The sequence below is a fragment of the Coenobita brevimanus genome, chromosome 65 (genome assembly GCF_032717465.1).
Source record: "Coenobita brevimanus isolate Jiangsu-jjx chromosome 65, ASM3271746v2, whole genome shotgun sequence".
Taxonomy (NCBI): domain Eukaryota; kingdom Metazoa; phylum Arthropoda; class Malacostraca; order Decapoda; family Coenobitidae; genus Coenobita; species Coenobita brevimanus.
The window spans coordinates 34,558,538-34,584,484 of record NC_137018.1 but is presented as its reverse complement, the minus strand read 5'-3'; the positions used below and the strand labels follow the sequence as shown (position 1 = coordinate 34,584,484).

Genomic DNA, 25,947 nt, shown 5'->3' with positions numbered 1-25,947 from the left:
GGCCATTGCGCCAAAATATATCCGGTTCCGGCTTCAGTGTGAATGCACATTAAGTATGATTATCTGGTAAAATAATTCACCATGATAAGCAATAATAAACAATCCTGCTGCTGAGGAATTACCTACCACAGGAACCAAGCATTCGGTAATCTACGTACAATTATCTAGTCAAGTAATCTAGTCCTTAAAACAATGACCAGATAATTCTGATGTCACTATAATAATCTGGTACAGGTAATCACAGGTAGTTCATATTTTCACTGACTCAATTATTCACGGCAACAACGTAATTCCTTCAATACGGTAACTAGTATTCCGTTCTTGCCACCACCACACGATTCCATAAAATCTACAAGAGATTTTTCAAACAGCAGGTCTTTCATAAACTGAATAAAATCTACTGACGGCAGCAGTAATACAGTAGATAACCATGACCACAGTAACTGGATTATAATGGTATTTCAACTATCAGAGCGACCTGTCAAGAAGTAAACTCATGGTGTCTTCAGTCAGTGGGATTGTACAGTATATTCAACCATGACAGAACCTTACGTATGATGGGGTAATTCTACTGTCAGAGTAACAACATCCAAGGTAATGTGACGTAATATGGCTTGAAAACATATCCTACTTTTCCAAGAAAGGGTAACTAATTAAGATATGGGCACCTTCAAACTGCTAAAGAATACGCTGAAAAAGGTTATTATATCAAGCAATAATCAAACCATATAAATAATATTAATAAACTATACGCTATTCGTCAAAATTTACTATCTACTGTATAGTACCATGATGTCTTTTATCATTTTATTCTTGCTACCAACGCATGATATTACTCGGTTCCTGGTAAGAAGGGTTAAGGTAATCACAATACCAATTACACAAAAATGGACACAATTACTCAGAACAGGAAAGAGGCGATAGCTAACCTTTTCCTTGTGCTTGGTACGCTTGGATAAACTGCGGCCAACATCAGAGGATTTTGTTCAGCTGAGAGAAATCCTAATGGTCAAAGCTATCACCAAGCCTTGAAGTACTAGACAGATGCGGGACCAGAAAGGGCTTGGCTAGGGAGAAGCGTATTGTTTGAAAACCTTTACGAGTTAAAATGACGCACCACAGGGGGCTTTGTCAGCGTGAAACCCCTCGCATGTGAAACTCTTGAGGCGAGTCTGACTGACCCACCGCTGCTCCCACAACTGGAATGTTTCTTGTTCCTCTAATAATGCACCTGAGAATATAATTTTGACCAACGCCACACGATTCTGTGAGTTTGTACTGTCTACATATATCCAAAGATTGTATCCCTGCAGAGTAATTACTCAGGGTAAGTGGCTTGGAGACTCCGTAACATCTCTTCCTTGGCGATTTCACATGAACATTACACTTCCCAATCCTCTCGTATGTTACTGAAACAAATTCGTCGATCTTAAAACAATATAAATTGTAACAGATGGGCACTCATAGGCCTATGACAAAATTTTCCACGCAGAACGGCTGAAATGATTAAAAAACAAAACAAAAGGCAAATGATAAATAAACTAAAGTAATAAAAATAAGATCCTCGTTCCACTGGGCAACAAATGAAAATAAGTATATCTGAACCTTCGTGTAGTCGATAGGCATAAAATAAAATTTCTACTTCAGCATTTCGTTTTCCTATTCTATACAACGGTGAAACAGTCTGAGACTACAGAGATATAACAGGCCTACGAGTCTTAATATATAATACACAACAATAGATCCATCCTTTCAATGCTTCTCTTCCATCGTACGTTCATAAAACCCTCCGAACATTACATAAATTATATAATATACTCGTGTGTGAATATAATTATATATACATTAGAATCTCTCAAGTTTACATCATTATCAACGAATAAACTCGTGAACGTAGTAAACAATCATTACGCATATATATATATATATATATATATATATATATATATATATATATATATATATATATATATATATATATATATATATATATTGTTACGGAACAGAGAAAGATAATGTACACTTTAAGTGAGAATACGAAGAGTCACTACTGTCCCGTAAAGTTCCAGGTTCAAAACAAAAGAGTTAGGTAAAATTACAAGTTAAAGTTTAATGCTCAAACTAACAACGAAACATTCAGGACTCATAAGGATAATGTAATGGCAAATAAACAGGTCAAATATATGGTCAACTGCAATAGCCTCTATTAACACGAAATTAGCAAGAGTAAATTTATCTAAGTCAGCCCTGATAAAATGAGATACCAGATAATACTCAGTGAATGCCAGATAAATAATTACAGATACAAACTATTATCAAAAATGACTGACATAAAGAACCCCACACGAATTACAAAAACTTCACTAGGCCTACAAATTAAACTTATGCTATACAGTACAAGAAAAAATACAACAACAGTTATACTCAAATTACACACAGCTGCTAGATGGTTGGAGATTTCTTGAGCACTCACAATAATAATATCTGTACAGGGGAGGACAGAGATGTGAACAAAATGAGGAGCAGATCTAAGTGGCAATGATGCAGAGATTGAGCTCATTATATAGGGGCCAGCAGAGCCTGATACAACTTGTAAGAAGGACGCGCAAATGAAGCCATGGGGACAAAGAGTTGACAATCCCGCTTTGGACAACAGAGAGGACGACTTACTCTACTATAACGGTAGAAGGGGGGGACTGAGGCAGAACACGCTCGTGATCAAACATGCAGCATACTGTGCGTTAAAATTACACAAAAGATGATGAAATCATAGGCTATGTAACACCTCCCCACAAAGAAAAAAGAAATTTACAAAGGAAATTTCTTATTACTCTAAAACAATCTGTATATGGCATTACAGAACATGCAAAAGTCTTTCCTAATGTTACAAAACATGAGATCTCCCTAGCACGTTCAGTCATAGGTACTTGCCAGTATCCCTTTAACAAATCAAACTTACTTATGTACCTAGCCTTTCCGATCTTGTCTATGCAATCTTCCACACGAGGGAGAGGGTAAGTGTCTGTTTTGGTTATCTGATTAACACGTCTGTAGTCGATGCAAAGCCTCTGTGACCCACCTGGCTTAGGGACTAGAGTGACAGGAGAACTCCACTCGCTCTGACAGGGCTCAATCATCTTGTGGTCCAACAGGTAGCCAAGCTCCTTCTGGATGAGAGGAACTTTCACTGGGTTCACACGGTAAGGAGGCAATTTAATTGGCTTTGCGTCTTCAACATCGACATCATGCATCAACACAGTGGTTCTTCCTGGAGTGGCACGGAACACTTGCGGGTACTCCTGCAGTAATGCCGAAAACTCCTGCCTTTCCTTGGGAGGTAGATGAGAAAGCTTAGTCTGGAGATCATTCATGATATCAGGATTCTTCCCCAAACTATCACTCAGGCTCATGCTGCATGGGAGAACTTCACTTGTAGACTCGGGTGGAACAGCTACAGTGCAGACTGGATTATTTTCGTCCCGCCTGTGATATAACTTTAGCATGTTGATGTGACATAGTTGCTTGCTCTTTCTACGATCTGGTGTGGCGATGACATAGTTGACATCATTGAGTTTCTTCTCCACGAAATAAGGGCCACTAAACTTGGCTTGAAGAGGTTGCCCATGAACTGGTAGCAGAATCAAAACCTGATCTCCTGGCTGAAAGTGGCGTAACCTGGACTTCTTATCATACCAAGTCTTCATCTTCTCCTGAGCAGCTCCTAAATTCTCTCTCGCCAGCTGTAAAGCAGTGGACAGCCGTTCTTTGAACTTCATCACATACTCCAGCAGGTTGACGTCATCTTCCTCCGACAGCCAGCATTCCTTGAGTAACTTAAGGGGTCCTCTTACTTCATGGCCAAACAGTAGTTCAAAAGGTGAGAAGCCCAGTGATTCATTTGGAGATTCTCTTGCGGCAAATACGACGAATGGAAGACCTTTATCCCAGTCTTTCTGATGTTCCAAACAGTATTTCTTGAGCATCGATTTGAGTGTTTGATGATATCTCTCCAACGCTCCTTGGGTCTGGGGATGGTAAGCTGAAGACGTGATCTGGGTGATGCCCAACTCTTTCAGAGACTGCTTGAAAACGTTTGACATGAAATTACTTCCCCGGTCTGACTGTACCTCCTTGGGCAGACCAAACTTTGTGAAGAACCCTAGCATTTCCTTAACCACGTTCTTTGCTGAGATATTTCTAAGTGGAATGGCTTCAGGATAACGAGTAGCCATATCAATCAGGGTCAACACATAAGAAAATCCTGAAGAAGTCTTAGGAAGAGGGCCCACAATATCCACCAACACACGGGTGAAAGGCGCCTCAAAAGGAGGAATGGGAACTAGAGGTGCAACCTTTTCGGTCTGATTACACTTCCCCACAACTTGACAGGTGTGACAAGACTTACAATACCAGGAAACATCCCTGAAGATACCTGGCCAGTAGAAGTGTTTCAAAATGCGTGCCACAGTCTTCCTCACTCCAAGGTGTCCTGCCAAACTGGAATCATGAGCCACTCTAATGATATCCTGCCTACAAACACGAGGGATGACAACTTGATGTACAACCTCCCATTCACAGTCGGCTGATGCTGTTGGGGGTCTCCACTTCCTCATAAGTACTCCTGACTTTACATAATAACAAGTAGAAGCACCGGCTGACTCTTCTTCACTGTAAGCAGAGTTAGCTAGACCTTTCAACTCAGGGTCAGCAACCTGCAACTCAACCAACTCTTGACAGGACAAATTATCAACACTACGGGGTACTGCCTCATCTGGTGAGTGGTCCAAATTAGCAAGAAAAGTGTCAGCTAGGATAACATCATCATCATCATTATCCTCTAAATCACCAGTAACTTTAGACTTAGCCCTAGTGACAGCACATGCAGGGAACACATCAGGGACATCACAATCCTGGGACGCAGCCACTGGCTCACTAGACAACTGAGGAGCTGGACACACTTGACTTCCACCAATATCATTTCCAAGTAAGAAAGTTACACCTGACATTGGGAGTGTCTCAACCAACCCAACCATAACAGAACCATTAACAAAACCAGACTCTAAATTCACTCTGCACAGAGGAACAGAGAAGTAATTATTCCCTACACCTTGTAAGATTACAGTTTCATCAGAGGAATTAACATTAGAGCCTAGAACACTGGTCAGCATAAGGGATTGGCAAGCACCTGTATCACGATATATTTTAACTGATTTCCTGTCATTACTGTCCAGAGGACTGACAAGACCATCAGACAGGAAATTAGCACATGAACTCTTGAGAGTGTCACCCACGTTACTGCTCAAAAGAGGAGCTCCATCATGAGAATTTAAGTTACCCCTCAAAGCAGGTTCAGTTAACTCAGTTAAAGAATTCTGGGAACTCTCAAGAGTGGACACTAGACCAATTGACTGAATATTTAAAGACTCCTTTTTGTTCACATCACGCTGTCTCCTGAAACATCTCTCCGTAGTATGACCAAGCTTACTACAATAAGTACATTTACTTTTCTGAAATCTAGAGGTGAAGCTGGTATTTACTTCCTGAGAAACATCATCCTTATTCTCTTTCCTGTTACCTGTACTCTGAGTAGAGGCAAATTACTTACTCTCAGCTTTCCCTTTTTCTTTAGAATATCTCTTGTGAGTGAGAACATACTCATCAGCTAAAACTGCAGCATCAGACAAATTATCTATTCTTTTCTCATCAAGATATAGGCTTACATCTTTACTAATACACCTTTTGAAATCCTCCAGCAAAATCATCTGCTTAAATTTACCAAAATCAGAATCCACATTCTTAGAATTTAACCACTGCTCTAACAGATCTTGTTTGATTTTTGCATACTCAACATGGGATTGCTTATCTTGCTTGTAAGTTGTCCTAAATTTTACTCTATAAGCTTCAGGAATAAGCTCATAGGCCTTAAGAATCAAGCTCTTAACTACATCATAATTATCAGATTGATCCTGAGGCAAAGATGCATAAGTTACTTGAGCTTTACCGGTGAGAACAGTTTGAAGGAGTACTGGCCAATACTCCTTAGGCCAATTAAAACCTGTAGCTACCCTCTCAAACAACTGAAAATACTTTGTTAAATCAGATTCATTAAAAGGAGGGACAAGTTTAACATTTTTAGCCACATCAAAATCATCAGAGCTAGATGATCCAGTTCCACCTTGTTTCATGCGATACTCATGGTCTGCTTGAATTCTAGCAAGTTCAACTTGTGCCTCGGCCTCCTTAGCACAGGCCTCCTGCAGGGCTAGCTGTAACTTAGCTAATTCAATCTGCGTTTGCTCATTTGGAGGAGTTACATTGAACAAGCTTTCATTAATCATGGCAACAATCTGATCTTTAGACTGATGAGAGCGAACAACAAATCCCAATTGTTGAGCAACAATCTTAAGTTCATTCTTTGTTCTGTTTTCTATATCACACACTGTTTGCACATTTGACAAAAAATCTTTGGCTTCATCAAGTGTAGAAATAGTAGCCATCATGAATATATCACAGTCACAAAATATCAAACAATATCCTTATGATAATATCCTGAATATCCTGATATGAGGTCGCCAAATTTATGTTACGGAACAGAGAAAGATAATGTACACTTTAAGTGAGAATACGAAGAGTCACTACTGTCCCGTAAAGTTCCAGGTTCAAAACAAAAGAGTTAGGTAAAATTACAAGTTAAAGTTTAATGCTCAAACTAACAACGAAACATTCAGGACTCATAAGGATAATGTAATGGCAAATAAACAGGTCAAATATATGGTCAACTGCAATAGCCTCTATTAACACGAAATTAGCAAGAGTAAATTTATCTAAGTCAGCCCTGATAAAATGAGATACCAGATAATACTCAGTGAATGCCAGATAAATAATTACAGATACAAACTATTATCAAAAATGACTGACATAAAGAACCCCACACGAATTACAAAAACTTCACTAGGCCAACAAATTAAACTTATGCTATACAGTACAAGAAAAAATACAACAACAGTTATACTCAAATTACACACAGCTGCTAGATGGTTGGAGATTTCTTGAGCACTCACAATAATAATATCTGTACAGGGGATGACAGAGATGTGAACAAAATGAGGAGCAGATCTAAGTGGCAATGATGCAGAGATTGAGCTCATTATATAGGGGCCAGCAGAGCCTGATACAACTTGTAAGAAGGACGCGCAAATGAAGCCATGGGGACAAAGAGTTGACAATCCCGCTTTGGACAACAGAGAGGACGACTTACTCTACTATAACGGTAGAAGGGGGGGACTGAGGCAGAACACGCTCGTGATCAAACATGCAGCATACTGTGCGTTAAAATTACACAAAAGATGATGAAATCATAGGCTATGTAACAATATATATATATATATATATATATATATATATATATATATATATATATATATAACTACGAAAAAACACTACTATTTACACCTGTGAAACGCAGGAAGAACAAGCAAATAATGAAAGTCGACGAGATGGCAATAACGAACAGCAGGTTATCAAACCGTAACAGACAATCCCATTCTGCTCTCTGCGGTGTATAGGGGCCCGGCGCTTGGCTACCGCTGACCAGTACATTTCCTGGTAGTTGACCAGCATACCCTCCATGGAGGCATTACATATCCAAGAACCAGAAATCTGTTCCTCAATTTGAAACCTATGCAAGGCTGTCACACCAACTGGGACGTTCCAACCACTACACCACCATTGGCAAGGGAAAATACAGATCAAATGAGTACACCTGACGCCACCAAGCTACTATAATGTTCGCCCACTGCAATCATTACCCACCTGAATCAAATGGCGTACTTAAATGGTTTATTCTACTGATTTATTCTGGTCACTTCCACATGATTATATTCATCTCTCTCTCTCTCTCTCTCTCTCTCTCCTGGCGCCTGCCTTATTATTCTCCTGGCGCCTGCCTTATTATTCTCCTGGCGCCTGCCTTATTATGAATATGCTTATTGTTCCACGGATAAAGACCCTCTCTGGTCCACCTTCATTTTCATCATCGCTCTGACGTCACTCCTCCTGTCCAATCTGGAGCTGCCACGTCACTTCCTGTTCGATGTCGCCCAATCAGGAGCTGCCACATCACTACTGCCTATTACAGAGCAATGACGTAGTATTTACGGCCCGTCAGGACGTGCTGCGTAATCAATTCTCTCGTCCAATCAGGTGCTGCCACGTCACTCTTACTGTCTATTATGGAACTCTGACATAAGATCTGTTATACTGTGCCCTATTTATCTACCTATCTATAGACAGACGCCTTAGTCCCGGGGGAAGTCACCCTCACCTCCGACATCAGGATGCCCCAACTCATATCATTTATATATACCCCAACATCGCAGTTCATCATCGGTTGTTGCCTCCCCGTCTTTCCCTCCACCTCACTCACATGAACTCTCCTTGTCAGTTCCTTCTACATCGACAAACTATCCTGAGGATCCTTATCTTGGTCTAAGACTACCATCTCCATCTTGAATGCTGGGCTGTCACAAGAAAGTAATTTTAGAACATGGCACTAGTAACAAAGAGGAGCTACGAGAAGGATGAAACACGACACTATTTTCTTATTCTAGCACTGAGATTCAGGAAATAGGCTTCAAAATAACGAAAATCTCCCCCAAGTTATGCAGGACGAACCAGTGCAGTCGGAATCTACCACGTCACTCGTTCACTTAGAATGGAGAAGGCTTAAGATCAATGCCTATCAACTACACAAGTGTCAATGAGGCGATTAATTTTTCCTAAGGCTTAATCTTCCCTCAAACACGATATGGAATTATCGACTTTACATCCACGTTACAGCTGTACTGCTGGGTGGACAGAGATAAAGGGAAACACCTTAGTCCGTTAATCTGACAGGCTTCAGATCCAATTTCCGTCTTCCGGTTGGGAGCTAGATATGCCACCACTGCACCACCAGCTCCTCCCATACTTGGTGTCACATCACGAGTGTGGTTTAACAAGTCCTCCTACACGCATCAAAGGGATACACACACACACACACATTTCATAACTCACATTCCGGGAGCTATTTCCCAGTCATCGTACTGGAGTGGTTCTTAGACTGAACCAGTCAGGGAGATCCCACGGCATTAAACTAATCAAGAAGAAGAACTTCAACACTATAAGAAAAACAAAAAGTGATTACTACAGTCCGTTAAAATTTTCCAGGCAAAGATGCTCCAACCCTCTGACTGGTTGAAATTACTGCCGAGGAGATAACGTCTGGGTTCTTTTATTTCATCACATAGAATTTGGGATCATATTCTAAGTGGCAGAGGACGCTTCGTAGCACCTCTTCCTTACCGATTTATATTGCATATCAGTTTTACCTTCCACGCTGCTTAAAGTGTTTTAATATAGACACAGTTTGCATCAGTAATAGCACAAATGGATACTGAGGTGAACTGTGCAGAATAAATCGCTAAGAAAGAGGTGGAGTCTCCTATGCCACTCACAATACGACCCTCATTGTCGCAGTCAGCCTCACATCACCCAGTCACGGCTCAGCGTTCAAATTCGGGGCAAGGCTTAGTTTTGTCAATGTAAATAAATGGGCAATAGTTAAAAATATAGCATAACAATACCAATCACACTCCATAACCCAATGATGTCACACTCCCAGACCAATCACATACCATAACACCAATGACGTCACACCCAAACAATTGCCCCCATAACCCCGATGCCGTCACACCCTAATCACAGTCCATGACCCCAATGACGTCACTCCCCTAACCAATCACACTTCATGACCCCAATGAAGCCACACCCCAATCACACTCCGTAACCCCGATGACGTCAAACCCCAACCAATCACACTCCATATCCCCAGTGACGTCACATCCTCAACCAACCACACTCAATAACCTCGATGACGTCACACTCCCCAACCAATCACACTCCATATCCCCGATGACGTCACCCGGGGGCACCAATCAGAGGGCGTATTGACACAGCTGATCCGTAAACATGAAGCAATTAGAGTAGCTCGAGTTTATATTTGTACTGTCCAGGGATAGTGTAACAAGGATAGTGTAACAACTGGGACGCATATCATCATCATCATCAACACCGGCATCATCATCATCATCATCATCATCATCATCATCATTAGCAACACCTCCACCACCACCACCACCACCACCACCACCACCTTCCGGACCATCATCATCATCATCATCATCATCATGCACACACTATTCACCCTGCTACAATGGGGAGAGGGATGATCGAATAAAACAAACACACGCACACACACACACACACACACGAAGAACATTATCAGGACGCCGTGCAAAACAAGGTCACACTCCCACACACTCTTGATTACAGCTTTCAAAACTCGTGTATTTACACACACACACACACACACACACACACACACACACACACACACACACACACACACACACGAAGAATATTATCAGGCTGCCCTGCAAAACTAGGTCCCACTCCCACACACTCTTGATTACAGCTTTCAAAACTCGCGTATTTACTTTCATGAAAATAAACTTTAAATAAAAAAAAAATCAAAATATAGGCTGTTGCATATACTGTACTACCGAAAATTATATATTTAGTGACTGAATTAGTGTACGTAACAAAGAACTCAGGAATAAGTGTGCATGCACGTATGTGTGCATGAACGAAATTCTATGTATTTGTATGTACTGAGATGCATGCCAAAATAAGTGTACCTGTATGTATGTATGTGTAAGAATGTACATATGCATGTTTCTATGTATGTATGCATTTTGTATCTATGATAATGTATGTACTTATGTAGGTAAATATATATATATATATATATATATATATATATATATATATATATATATTGCCAGACGCCTCAATCCCGTTTGGGGTGGCCACAAACAAATCGCCTCCAAGTCGCCCTGTCCCCCGCCATTTCACTCCCCTGCTCCCAACTCAAACCCCCCTCTCTCATATACCTCTCCACCCCATCTCTCCATCTCATCCTCGGCCTCCCCCTCCCTCTTTCCCCCTCCACCTCACTCACATACACTCTCTTGGTCAGTCTTTGACCCTCCATCCTCTCCACATGGCCAAACCATCTCAGTGTGTTCCTCATAACGCTTCCTATCACATCCACAGCAACACCACAACGCTCCTTTATATCCTCATTCGTCAGCCTGTCTCTCCATGTGACTCCACAGGCTCCTCTTAAATAACTCATTTCCACGGCTCTCACTCTTGACTTGTGTCCTTCCAACAACGTCCAAGCTTCACTTCCGTACGTTAGAGTTGGTATCACAATACTGTCATGTAGTAACTTTTTCACTTCCATGCTCACTTCCCTGTTTCTTATCACTGCTTTCAAAGAACCAGCAACCTTTCTTCCCTGCTGTACCCTTTCAAGCACTTCACCCTCCAAACCTCCATCCTTACTCATCACACTACCCAAGTACTTAAACGTACTCACATTTTCCAATTCCTCACCATCCAACCTCGCTGTACATTCACTGACTTCACCTCTCTCAAAGACCATCACTTTACTCTTCCCTACATTCACCTTTAGATTCCGTTTCTTACACACCCTCCCAAACTCATCCACCAAGCCTTGCAGCTCCCCTTCGTCTTCACTCAACACGGTATCATCTGCAAACAACAGTACAGGGAGTTTCCAAACACTATCCTCTCTCACCAGGGCCACTCCAACATCCACTACCCTACCTTGTACCTCTTTTATTACCCCATCCATGTACGCACACACACACACACACACAAATATATATATATATATATATATATATATATATATATATATATATATATATATATATATATATATATATATATATATATATATATATATATATATATATATATATATATATATATATATTTATATATATATATTTGTGTGTGTGTGTGTGTGTGTGTGTGTGTGTGTGTGTGTGTTGCGCGCATTCTTAACCTCCAGTACGCGAGATTCGTCTAATTGTAAACTAGCGACCATGATACTGAAGGGGGTAATGAAGAATGTTTCTAATCGCTACACAACGAGTCTCCATAGGGCTGAATAAAAATAATCTGGCGGCAAAATATAAAAATTTATAAAAAAAATAAAGTAATTAATCATATTAATTAACAGAGTAAGTAAGGCGTCCGCTCAACCATTCTAACCACCATAAACAGATAAGTAAGACGAACATTATTCCCTGTACAAATGAATGAGATGTAATTACGTACTAAATGGACCATACGTATTCAATACCTATTAGACCAAAGCTACTAATGGTTGGGCTTTGCGGCATACAATGGCCCAGTTAATTAACCATGGCCTTATCTGTCAGGCAGGTAGGTGTGGGGCAGGTGTATGTGTGTGGGTGGACAGGTGTTTGGGTGAATATACGGTAATTAACACTTATGTGGTTACCGGACTGCTGTGTGTGGGGGAGAGACTTGGGGGGAGAGATTGGGGTGGACAAGTGTGTGGATGGATGGAAAGGTGTGAGGGTGGGTTGACAGATGTATAGGTGGGTAGACAACTGTGTGGGTGAGTAGACAAATGTGTGTGTGTGTGTGTGTGTGTGTGTGTGTGTGTGTGTGTGTGTGTGTGTGTGTGTGTGTGTGTGTGTGTGTGGATCGGTGGACAAGTGTATGTGTGTATGGATGGGGTGACAGGTATATGTGTGTGGATGGGTGGACAGGTGTGTGTGTGTGTGTGTGTGTGTGTGTGTGTGTGTGTGTGTGTGTGTGTGTGTGTGTGTGTGTGTGTGGATGGGTGGACAGGTGTGTGTGGAAGGGTGGACAGGACAAGTGTGTGGATGGGTGGACAGGTGTGTGTGGATAAGTGGACAGGTGTGTGTGGATGGGTGGACAAGTGTGTGTGGACAGGTGGACAGGAGTGTGGATGGGTGGACAGCTGTGTGTGTATGGGTGGACAAGTGTGTGTGGATGGGTGGACAGGTGTGTGTGGATGGGTGGACAGGTGTGTGTGGATGGGTGGACAGGTGTGTGTGGATGGGTGGACAGGTGTGTGTGGATGGGTGGACACGTGCATTAACTTAATGGTTTGGTGTCCAAAATTTAAATGCTTCCCTCTGCGACTTTCTTCCCTCTCTCCCCTACCTGACTATCTCTCTCTCTCTCTCTCTGATTTCTTTTTCCTCCATCTTTCTCCTGTTTGTTTTGCTTCATTCCATTCACTCTCTGCTAAATTTTTCTACCTTCCATATATCTTCAACTTCCTCCCCAACTCTCTCCTCTCTTATCTTCTCTCCCCACTTTCTCTTTCCTTCCTCTTACGTCTCTTTCTTCCCTTCCCCCTTCTTACTTTCCCTCCTTCTCTCACTTTTAATTTCCTCTTATTTACCTCGTCATTCTCTCTCTCTCTCTCTCTCTCTCTCTCTCTCTCTCACACACACACACACACACACACACACACACACACACACACACACAATAAGGAAGTTAATACAATATTGGGTAATTCCTTAGGTCTTTCAGGGGTATTGGATTGTGTGAGCGAAAGAAGCTGATTGAAGAGAGAGAGAGAGAGAGAGAGAGAATGTGTGGTATGTGTTCAGGGGGTGTGGGTGTGTGCGCACACGTGTAGTACAGGTCATGGAAGGGAACAGACAGGGTGTTTTGTATGTATGTATTGTATGTATGGCAAGGTCACTAGTAACTCGGGGTGGTGAGGCACGGCGAGAACGACCCCCCCCCCTTTGTATGTACGTATGGTATGCACGTAACTCCGTATGTATGTATCTATGTATATATGATATGCACGTAGACTACATATGTATGTATGTATGTACCGTACGTATGTATGTATGTATGGAATGATGGACGGATGGGTGGGTGGGTGGATGGATGGATGGACGTGTGTTTATTTTTGTGTACTGCCATGGAAATATATGTTTATGTGAAAATGTGAAGGGCACGTATCTTTATCAGTCTATACTAGGTCAACTGCAGGACCGGACGTTCTCTCTAGAAGTGATAGCCATGAATAACCCTTGCATATGATGGCGAAGTACGAATGGGCAATTTATGTCGACAGAACCGACTGGGTGCTACCATATACAAGAATGTGTACGGACATAACACCAGCACCCACTCCACTTATTCGCAGTGGTGTGGCCTTGAACTTTAGACTCGGGGTTCACGGCTCAAGAAACGAGTACGGTAATCAGATGACCTCAAACCCTGTCCTCCTTATCTTACTCGGAATATCTCATTTATCGTGTTCTCTACAACAAGTAACCTCGAAAATGCTAATAAATGTGTTGATCCATGCCTTCCTTTGGACTTTCGCGAAACACGAAAACAAACAATAAATTACGATCAATCACTTACATGTACCAGTATTAACATTCTCAGGCTCCTGTGACTCAAGTTAAGGCAAATTTCAAACGCAGATCTCTCTCACTCGTTTAGCAGTGAAATCCTTACAGTATGGCACTTTGGGGGCGTTGACAATATAATTAGAGATACAATTACCAGCTGACTGGCGTATCAAAGCCGTTGTTTGATGATATGTACCTTGACACTAGAGTCACTCTGCACGAACTAGGTGAAACATACAACTCAATGGCAGAATTCTCAGCTGCTCTGGAGGCTGTCTAGTACACCGCTCGTCCTTACATATCTCGGCATATGGAGTGTTGATACTCGTATATACTATTTAGGCAATTTAAGGCGGTATTATACAAACACATAAATGAAACAGATGATAAGAGTCAAGTGTGATATCCAACATGAACTGGCTAGGAAGGGGTGGTTGTGAAAGCCTCTTTACCCGATGCGGTATGTATACGGTCCCAAGATGTCACAATGATGTAAGTTTGTCAACCTGTCCAATGTTTTATGCCGTGGAAATTCCTACCCTATTTTCTTTTTTTACTTGCTTCATACAATATCAGTATTATAACTGCTGGAATTCTGTTATATTATGTGGAGTGATTTCCAACTGTGATTACCAAGATTAAAATTTTAGTCTGCACCTCTGTTACATTGGCCATCCTGCTTCCACCTTCGCCCACGATGTTAGCTGGCCTCTGATTGGCTTACCCTGTTAGGCTAGCTTCACACGAGCAATTTTTTCCCGCGCGGTTTTCCCGCGCGGTTTAGAAATCATGAAGTTCAATGAGGCCCTTCACACGCTGCCCGCGCGGCTTAATTCCCGCGCGTCAATGATTTACCAGCCGCGCGCACTGCCAACCCCCGCGGCGGCAGGCGGTTTGGAATACTCTAGATTCTAGAAGTCTATGGAACCCTTCAGACGGGCGGTTTTTCCCCGAGCGGCAGTCGTGGTTCATCTGTGGCAGAGGTAGTGTGCTGCTCTTCTGCTGTCATTTTTCAATCAGGTATGCATTTTTACGAATTAATATGAATAGTTTTATTATTATTATTATTATATACACTGTAGTAACAGAGGTACACTATGAATATAATTATGTTTTACAGAACATCATGGCAGGTCATCTTGACACTGAACTTCTCATAGTGGAAGTAGAAAAGAGACCTGCATTATGGGATACTTCATCAGAAGATTATAAAGACAAAAACAAGAAAATACAGGCCTGGGTAGAAATGTGTCAATCACTCATTGAAGGTTATGAAGAAAAGAGCATGCCAGAAAAGAACAGCTTAGGTAAGTTTTATTATATATGCTATATTCACGTAACAGAAACATACAAATATACTTGAAATTTATCTTCCTGTTCAGTGTCTTGTATATTTCAGCTAGAAATGTCTGCAGTCTACACAACCTACTCATCATTACACTACCTCATACTGCCAAGCTATTTTCCCGACATCACTGTTGAAATAATTACAATAAGCATCGCTTATTTTATTGGCATACCTTCCACCCTGCAATCCTCTTCCTATCCCAAAGTCTTGAAGTCCTGTGATCACCAAAGTATCATCATAACTGTACCCATCCCTTTGGCGAACATAGTTATGCAAGACACAACACGCTTTGACAATGTCAACAGCAAAGTCAATGTTAACATTCAGAGGTCGATGAAATATTCTCCACTTGTTTGACAGTATACCAAATGTACACTCTACGTAGCGCCTTGCTCTTGTCATGTCCCTTCTTCCATTAGTAAAGTCTTTAAACGCGGATAACAAACTGCTCTTCAGAATGCAAGTTATGCAATTACTAATGAACTTTAAAGGAAGTCAAAATAGGCCTCCATTTGAGCCACAGAGGTATCCAGACCCATTCCCAGTTCCTCTACATAATTCTCTGCCTATTCATACTCAAATGTTTGGATACCAGAATATTCCAACATACTCTTCATTCTCACCATAACTCAGTACGAGTACCTTCAACTTCACAGGCTACTCAGGACACATTTCAAGCTAGTGAGCAAAACCATGCAGTATGTTCACCTGCAGCACCTTCCCCAGCTTCTGACACCTCACATATGACAGATAATTCTGCATTGCCATTCTATGATTTGGATGCTCAGAATATTGTATTCTGATGTGCTCAGAATATTGTAATCGACCAAATATTAAAGATAGCACACCCAATCTAGCATCTATAATTACTTGTCATAATTATATGGATACAGATTAATTCATTTACTTATTTTTTTTACTATTCATGCGGGTATATATTCGCATTACTCCCACTTTCCATGTTCAACGGAATTACTTTCTCATGCATAACCATTGCAAATCAGTTCCACTTCCCGTTTACCTATATAAAGGCAAATAAAGTTACTGTGCTACATATTACTTTTTCATTTACCTTACACTTACACATACCTCACAGTCAGTGCAACAGCTTCTTCAGGAGAAATGGATGATCTCATAACTGTGTCTTGCCTTATAATACCATCTTTCAGTTTGCTCACAAGTTCTTCAAATGTAGGAGATGACATGCGAAAATAATTGAAGAACTTTTCTTCATCAGCTATCAGCTCAGAATATATCGTGTAGAATGCTCCTTGAAGGAGCCTAGAGCTGTTTATTGGGTGGGTCCACCATTTACGTTGTCTCTTCTTTCTTAACACCTTGTTCATTAAGTACACATAAATCACTCTCTTCTTTACGTCCTCCATCTCGAGCAAACACCGACAAACTGAGAGGTATTCTGTGCACTGCTGCATACGAACCGCGCGGGAAAAAACCGCTCGTGTGAAGACATGCCTCTTGTACACCCACCCGCGCGGCCATACTACCGCGCGGGGAAAAAAAGCTCTTGTGAAGCAAGGCTTTAGCTGGCCTCTGATTGGGTGACATGACGAGACGGAACCATCACCAGTACTCTTACTTTATTTCATCGTGCTCAACATCCGTAAACAATGGATTTGGTGGCAACGACGCTGCACTTACTGTATAATACACAAGGTACTTTTGTTTGGCCTGCATGATTCAGAGATCTGTTGATACTGATAACACAATTAGTGGACACATACTGGTGGAAGTACACACACACACACACACACACACACACACACACACACACACACACACACACAGTATATATACAATGTTCACACACAATCACGTGGTTGTGAGATATGATTACCTACACATCAGAAGAACATGGTTTTATAAATTATGCTGCCCCTGAGCACAATCTGGTCTGAAAAGTTAACATCACTGCTCCTTGACATTACTGCATAAATAAATATATACCCATTAGACCAATGAGTAGGTTATAAGGGCTGTATAGGTATGTAAAACACGCATGATGATTTATATTTGTTTTATATAAAGTGATTAGTATCTTTACCTTTGATACTACTTTCTAGCATCCCTATAAAATTTCCTTCAGACAATTATGTCCTACAGGGTGTTAATCTGTTTTCCTGTAAGGCTGACTGACAGAGGGTGTAGAAGTTGTGGGAGAGCCTTCCACTTTGCAATCATTTCATCAGTTTCTACAAGGTAAGTCAAGAATAAGTCTACTAGTGTTGGGACCGGAACCACCTAGAAGGAACTAAAAGATCGGTGTTCTCTCTCTCTCTCTCTCTCTCTCTCTCTCTCTCCTACATTAGCCTTCCAACGTTCAAAACCTCTCCATTCTCCAACTCCCTTAGCTCACTCAGTTCTTCCCATTTCCTGCACTTCTCCCCAATTCTCCCATTTTTCCCTCATTTTCTTCCACCTCTTCTAATTTCCTTTCAATCTTCCCCATTTTCCTCGTTATGTTCATTTTCCTCCAGTCTATCCATTTTCCTCCAGTTCTCCCGACCTGGTATGAATATTTAAAGGGTATGTGTGAACGCACGTGTGTGGGGTAAGAGGGTGTATGTACTGTACGTGAAGAGCTTAGAGTATGTATGTATGTACTGTACACTATTACACTATACAGTACTTACGCGATGTGTGTGTGTGTGTGTGTGTGTGTGTGTGTGTGTGTGTGTGTGTGTGTGTGTGTGTGTGTGTGTGTGTGTGTGTGTGTGTGTTACAGGAATAGTCTCCACAGGTAATCCAGGACAATAACATTTGTTCGGTTAATGACCTAAGCTCTCTCTCTCTCTCTCTCTCTCTCTCTCTCTCTCTCTCACACACACACACACACACACACACACACACACACACACACACATACACACACACACGCACACATTCCATCTCGTCCTCCTCTTTCTCCTTTCATATTTCCCCACCTCTTGCTTCCTAAATGCTCTCTCTCTCTCTCTCTCTCTCTCTCTCTCTCTCTCTCTCACACACACACACATGAATTACCTTTCATATTATAATCCCTCCTTCCCTCCCCTCCCCTCCATCACCCCTCTGCTCCTCCTATCATAGCTCTCACCCACTCAATAATCTCTCCCCTTCCCCCTCTCCCCTCTTTCTAGTATCTGTCCCCACTGTCCTCTTCTCCACCCATCTCTCCCCTCATCCCTTCCTTCCTCCTTCCCTTCCCTTCCCTGACCTCTTCCCCTACCTTCTTCCTCTTTGCTCCCCTCATCCTTTCCTTCCTCTTCCCCTCTCTTTCCCTCGTCTGCTTCCTCTCTTCTTCCCTCACCCTTTCGCTCCTCTTCCCATCTCCTCTTCCCCCGTTATCTTATCCTCTCTCTTCTCCTCACCCTCCTCCCTCTTCTTCCCTTCTCCTCTCATCCTTACGTTCTCTTCCTCTCACTTCACTCCTTCCATCCATTCTCCTCCCCTTTTCCTGTATCTCCCCTCTCATCCCCCTTTCTGATCCGGCCCCTCTCCTCCTTTCACCCCTTCCCTCCCCTCTCCTCTCCTCATCTCTCTTCCTTCCCCTCTCCTCCCCTCACCCTCCCTTCTCCTCTCCTCATCCCCCTTCCTTCCCCTCTCCTCATCCCCCTTCCTTCCCCTCATCCCTCCCCTCCTCTCCCCTCTCGGCGGAATGAACCAGTATGCCGCACGGGCTACTAATTCTTTATTTCTTTATTAATGCGTTCGTATTCACGTTGGTATTACTTTTCCATTGCTGAAGTCTTGGCAAAACTAGTATGGTACTTTTGTTCAATTATATTGCATATCAGAGACACTTATGTTCTTATGTTAAACTGTAACCATCAGTACTGTCCAAAAGTATTATTGTTACCATACAGCTTTATTAATTTACCTCTGAAAATTATTATGACGACATTAAATGAAAATCACCTATTCTGCGATGATAAAAAATGGAAATAATTATTAAATGCCTTGTGAATGGTAACAATGATCCCTAGTTCGAGAAAGGCAATCCCATGCATCCAGATCTGCACAGCACACCTACACACCACAGATGCAGCACACACCTTCACCGATCACCAACTGGCCGCTGATGTCATAACGCCGATACTGAATATATGCTTGACATCTCGTTCAGGAGTCGAGTGATGGTAGGAGATGCTTTTATGATATACCTCTGGGTCTTGTGGATGGTCAGATAAAGCCTCCTCTAACGAAGCTTATATTTTCAGTCTCTTCATTGCCACTGCCGGGTACCGATGTCACTTCTCTTCGGTCCACGGCCCGCCATTCTGGCAGTTTATCAGCTCCTTGTGTTATCTTTTACAACTCCAGACCTGCTGCCTCCTCATTCAATACTATCTCCCACAGTCCTACTCTTAAAAAACGTACTCCTTACCACCCTACCTCTTCTCCCTCCTCCCCCCTTTCAATTCTCCTCCTCCCTCTTTTTCATATTCCCCCCTCTACATTCCAACCTCTTCCCCCACCCTACACACCCGTCCCCCCACATATATCATCCCTCCCTCCTCTCCCACCCATCCCTTCTCTCTTCAAAAATCACTCCTTCCCCTCTTCCTCCTGGTCTCTTCTTTCCCTTCTCACCCCCCCCCACCCTTTCCTTCTCCCCTAAAAAATCTCCCCTCTCCCTCTTCCCTCCCCTTTCTCCAGCCCCTCCTTCTCCCCTCACAAATCATATTTCACCCTATAATCTCCCCTCGTCCCTTCTCCTCCTCCTTCCCTCATAACTCAAACCTCCATCATTTCCCTCGTTCTTCCCCTCACCCTCACCCCAACTGCTCCTTCCCTCCTCTCTCTCCTCTTCTCTCTTCCTCATCATCATCATCCTCATCCTCCTCACCCCAGACCCTTCCTATTCCTTCAAAACTCACCCCTGCCTTCGCTTCCTTCCCTCCTTCCTCCTCCTTCTCCTCTTTCTCTCTTACCCTAACCCCTCTTTCTTTTACCCTCCCCTCCTTCTCCGTCCTCCTCTTCTCCTTATCCCAACTTCTTCCTCATCTTTCCTTCCCCCTCCTTCTCCTCTTCCCCCCTCCCCCTCGGCCAAGCCACTTCTCCCCTCACCAGTCACCCCTCACCCTATAATCCTTCTCCCTCCCTCCTCCCCCTTCCCCTTTGCCCCCGACCCACGTTTCCTTCTGTCATATATATCAGCCACTAATCTCTCTCTCTCTCTCTCTCTCTCTCTCTCTCTCTCTACGTATTCTATTCTCCTCGTTATCTTCCCCCCTCCCTCTCTCTCTCTCTCTCTCTCGTATTCTATTCTCTTCCTTTCCTCTTCCTCCCTCTCTCCTCCTTCCTCTCCCTCTCCCTTTTCTTCCCCATTGTAAGCTCATTCTTCCTTTTTTTCCTCTCCTCTCCTCTTAGTCTACGCCCCCCTCTTTTTCTCTCTCGTCTCTTCTCTTCCCCTTTTTTCCATCCTGCTACTAGCTTCTCCAACTTTTTCTTCTCCTCTCCTCTCCTTGCCATATATCTCCCTCTCTCCATTCATCCTATTCTCTCTCCCCTCCCTCTCCCCCCCTTCACCCCATTCTCTCTCCCCTCCCTCTTCCCTCATCCCATAATCTCTCCCCGTTCACACTATCATTAATCTCTCTCTCTCTCTCTCTCTCTCTCTCTCTCTCTCTCTCTCTCTCTCTTTCTCTCTCTCTAACACATTTCTTCCTCCTTCCTTCCATTCTACCCACTTCCTATCCTCCTTTATCCAACAACTTTTCCCTCCAAGTATTTTCATCCCCTCCCTTTCTCAAAACAATTACTCTTCATCTCTCCTTCCTTTCTTCCTTCCTTCCTACCTCCCTCCCTCCCACCCTTCTTTCCTCCCTCCCCCCAAAAGAAAGATTTCCCCGGAGCAAATCTTATTAATTTCACGGACTTCCTATTTCGTTCTTCTTTTCATCTCTGGGATACCTCGAGTTTCGGCACGGCCAAAATTACGGCACAAACTCACCAAAACTTCGGCCCGGGGTTAATCTTCGCCGCCTGACGTCACTGGAGCTGGGCGGAGCGTTGCCGTGACTGGATACTCGGTCCTGACGTCATACTATGAAACCTGTGATTGGCTATTTCGCCGTGACGTCATACTAAACAAATCGTGACTATTTTTTTCTTTATCCTTCCCCCCCTTTAAAATAAATAAATAAATAAATGAATAATCCATACTGAGGCATAAGTCTTTCACGTCACAGTATATAAAGTTCGTTCACCTGACTACCGGGGGTAAATTTTCGTCCTTTTACCGCCAATTTCCGGTCGCTCACTTGTACAATAGCACAGCAGTATGACTCTAAACCTCCTTCCATTACACTTCTTCGTGACTGCTACCCCTGCCTCATGTTCATCTCTTGTTACAGTTCAATGGCAGAAAATGGCAATAGATCCTTTCCACAGCATTTTTCTTTTAAGCACCTTATTATAGTGCTGACGTCCTTGTTACAGCCTCGCATTCACGACGGACGGACAGCAACTGTATATAAATCAAGTTAAAGTGGACAGAGCGTACTGCTGAAACGTGAATGGCTTTGTAATCGGGACGTCATACTATAGTGCTAATACGTGAATGGGTATTATGACGTCATACTCGTGCTGAAACGTGAATGGCTATTTGATCATGACGTCATACTAGTGCTGAAACGTGAATGGCTATTAATATGGTGACGTCATACTATTGTCGATACGTGAATGGTTATTTGATCGTGACGTCATATTGTAGTACCAAAACGTCCATGGCTATATGATGGTGACATACTATAGTGCTGAAACATGAATAGCTACTTCATCGTGACGTCATACTAGTGCTGGACCGTGAATGGCTATTTGATCATGATGTAATACTAGTGCTAAAACGTGAATGGCTACTTGATGGTGACATCATAATACTGCATATTCTATCCACTTAAAATTGTTCAAAACTGCCATCTACTTCATTTGAATGTCAACAACACATTATCACTGAAATACGACGCAAGTCACAAAGAAAGGCTACGGAAAGGATACATAGTGGTAGCACTGTCTTTTCTGCCGTCGAGTTATAGCAGATTAACACTAGAATACGGGTGCCAGTCATAAGAAGTGTCATGGAAAGGACGTATAACCAATGTATTATGCTGCCACAAAATTAAGGGAAATTTACTAAAAACAAGAAGATGAAAATCTCGGCCAAGTTCATGAGGAGGAACTACAGTGCTAAGGATGATTTGTCAACTGGAGTGATGACAAATTAAGCTGAAGAAACTAGCCACTGGTCACGACGTCATACCAGCACTGGCTATTGATTGGCGGCCATCCGTGACGTCATAGTATTGCTAGCTATTGATTGGGTGCCACCCGTGACATCACACAAGCGCTGGATGTTGATCAGCTGCCACCATTAATATCATTCCAGTGTCAGCTATTGTCTACCACTACTGACGTCATACGGGAGCCGGTCTACAACTGGCTGCCTCTTCACAAAGCCCTGTATTGATTGGCTGCAGTTGGTGACGTCATAGTGATGCTCGCCACTGTATCTCGCTCCCGACTGATGGACTGGCTGGGAAGTTATGCGAGTCTGATCGTGATTCGTGGATTGAATGTGACGTCATAATAGAACTCGTTTGTGACTGCCGAATTTTGATGTAGTAATAGCCTTTTTGCTTTCCACTGGTGGGCTGGTTATGACGTCATAATGATATTTCATTGGTGGGTTGGTTGTTGCGTCAATTTTTTCACTGGTGAGCTGGTTAAGGCGTCATAATGGTTTGTGTTTTACTGGTGGGTTGGGTTTGACATGATCTGACTGTTTTACTAATAAGGTGACTGACGCCATAAGGCAGGCTGCTTAGGATTGACAGTTGGCTGTGACGTCATAATGAAGGCTGTCTGAGACCGGTGGCTGCCTGTGACGCCATAATGAAGCCTGAATGTGATTGGCAGGCAGTCTCACACGCTAACGAGGCCATCAGAGTGCGCTTACCTTCAGCCAGCACTCAAGGCACGAACATAATTGCCTACTTGGCGGCCTCAACTGCCATTGAGAAGCCCTTTACGATTGGCCAGATGTGTGCAAGAGGTCGTAAAAGCTCATCCCCATTGGCCCCTTCCACTCCCATCAACTGAGTGGTGACGTTAGCTGCCACGGTGACGTCACGATGTTGACTGGTTCTCTTCGACAGTATTACGTCACTGAGGGTTCGTTTTGACTGCCGCCTCACATATTATACATTTATATATCACTGATACCCGTGGGGAGGGGGTCTGTAGCTGAAAATCTCTAGCGTTACCAATATAAAAACAGCTTTTCATAGAAGTATAGTAAAGAGTACTGGAATTATTATAATGCCGGTTTTAACGATCTTAATGACACTTGCCCATTCATTCTAAGGATGTACCTAACATAATCTGACTAACACCAGATGATTTTACTCAGATGAGGAAACCTCCCCACTCAGGCTGAAGGGTTAAAAAGATGAAAGTAATGTGTTGTGAATATTTACATAACGGTATCAAAATTCCCTCCCCCCCCCTCTCTCTCTCTCTCACACATACCGGTGATCAGGGGGCATGGACCGGGAACTGAAAGGTTTAATTACTGATGAGAAAAAGATCAACCCAGAGATTACGGCAAGAAAAAACGAATGCGAGTGAAAAGGATCTCTTTTGTGAGCTGTCTCACTTTTTGTTCCCCCACCCCTCTCTCTCTCTTAGTAAAGAATATTAACCTGCTGATGACTGTCTTCCCCCTCCCCTCTCTTAGTGGGGTATATTATGTTTCTCTCTCTCTCTCTCTCTCTCTCTCTCTCTCTCTCTCTCTCCTATCTTTCCAAGCCATCTTAAATTTCGCTATTCAAGTTTACAAATACCTCAGTATTTCCCTCACTTCCTAATACGTTGCCCAACATTCAATCTGATTAACTCCAACGTGCGTGACGTCATTCAATTCAAAGTTACTGGTTCCGGTTCATACATCACACGGGCTATAGGATGGCGGAAGTGTAACTGGAGACTTCCTAAATGACATCTGTTATTCAGCTGGCGAGCCTAAGTCTGTCCTTGACCCGAAACAGCAACGTAACTATTGTGAATATTATACTGTATATGTCTGGGTACACTCAAGTGATTTGGCAAGAACACAGACCACTCAAGTCAGTAAAATATTCATCTCTAAAAAGTATCACAACGATGAATGAACACTTATGACTGGCTAATCTACCTTTCCCATCCAACAATCCCTTACACACTGTCGGTTCGTTATACTATTAATGAGTTCGTGGAGTTGTCCAGCATATTTACATTCATATGGGAGTTTTACTGAAGTTTGTCGTTGCCTTTGTTGTCTTAAATTTAATATTTACCAAATACTCCCACTTGGCATTTACTTCCACAATATATGGGTGACCGTTTACAATCTAGGATATAACCACACCACTTTTCACTAGCTGTCGCTGAAGGCGGACTTCGGTTGATCACTAGAGAGTCCTAAAATCGTAACATTTTACTATACCGACCCTATGCCGAACTGCAGCGATAAAAATTTTAAGGTCCAGCATTTGTCTTATTCTTATAAGTACCTTGATTTATACAATAAGAAAATCGCTGATGACATTAATTTTTCTACTTTTTCTATCCCGACAACTTTGTTCAACTCTGGGGAGACTGAACTGGAGGATATACAGCCTTCATTAACCCTCATCAATATGAAGGTGCTCTAAATGGAGTAAAATCATCTGCGATTACAAACAATAAACCAAAAGGGTCAAGTTCCTGGCATCAATTTCCCATTCCGAGGCGGTCTTAGGCTGATCTTCATTAGTTACATGCTGTGTCATTTATGTTACCGTCCCTACCACAAACTGAAGAAAGGAAGAAATACACATGATAGGACTGTCCAGTTCTAAATGGCACTGGAGACCTGGTACTTCTTTCTGTATTAGACATTAATATCCTCTTGTTTTTAAAGTATGGAAACTGTCGATATAGAACGATATACATAACCTATATCCTCAGTTTAAAGATGTATTTTTAAAATCCTTTATGTGGCGACATTCTGTCGAGATGTCTATTAAATGCAAGGTATTATACCATTAAAACTCGGGCCAATTCATGCAATTTGGCCATAAACACAGTACCAGTCATCGAGTAGTGGCAAGATTATAGCAAGAGTAACGAAAGTCACCAGGCACGATTTTTTTTAAGTCTTCAATGCTCCTTGTACATCAAGTGGTGAAGGAAAGATAAAGCGCTCACACTATCATAACAATT

At 42.4% G+C, this 25,947-nt stretch overlaps 1 protein-coding gene across 1 annotated transcript in view; it reads right to left on the bottom strand.

The window, feature by feature from the left end:
• The window catches only part of LOC145405060 (coiled-coil domain-containing protein AGAP005037), a 1,039,366-nt gene that overhangs the window by 831,539 nt on the left and 181,880 nt on the right, over positions 1 to 25,947 (bottom strand). The window contains 1 exon segment of the mRNA XM_080276560.1: positions 1,186 to 1,190. Within this exon segment, the coding sequence (XP_080132686.1) occupies positions 1,186 to 1,190 (5 nt within the window).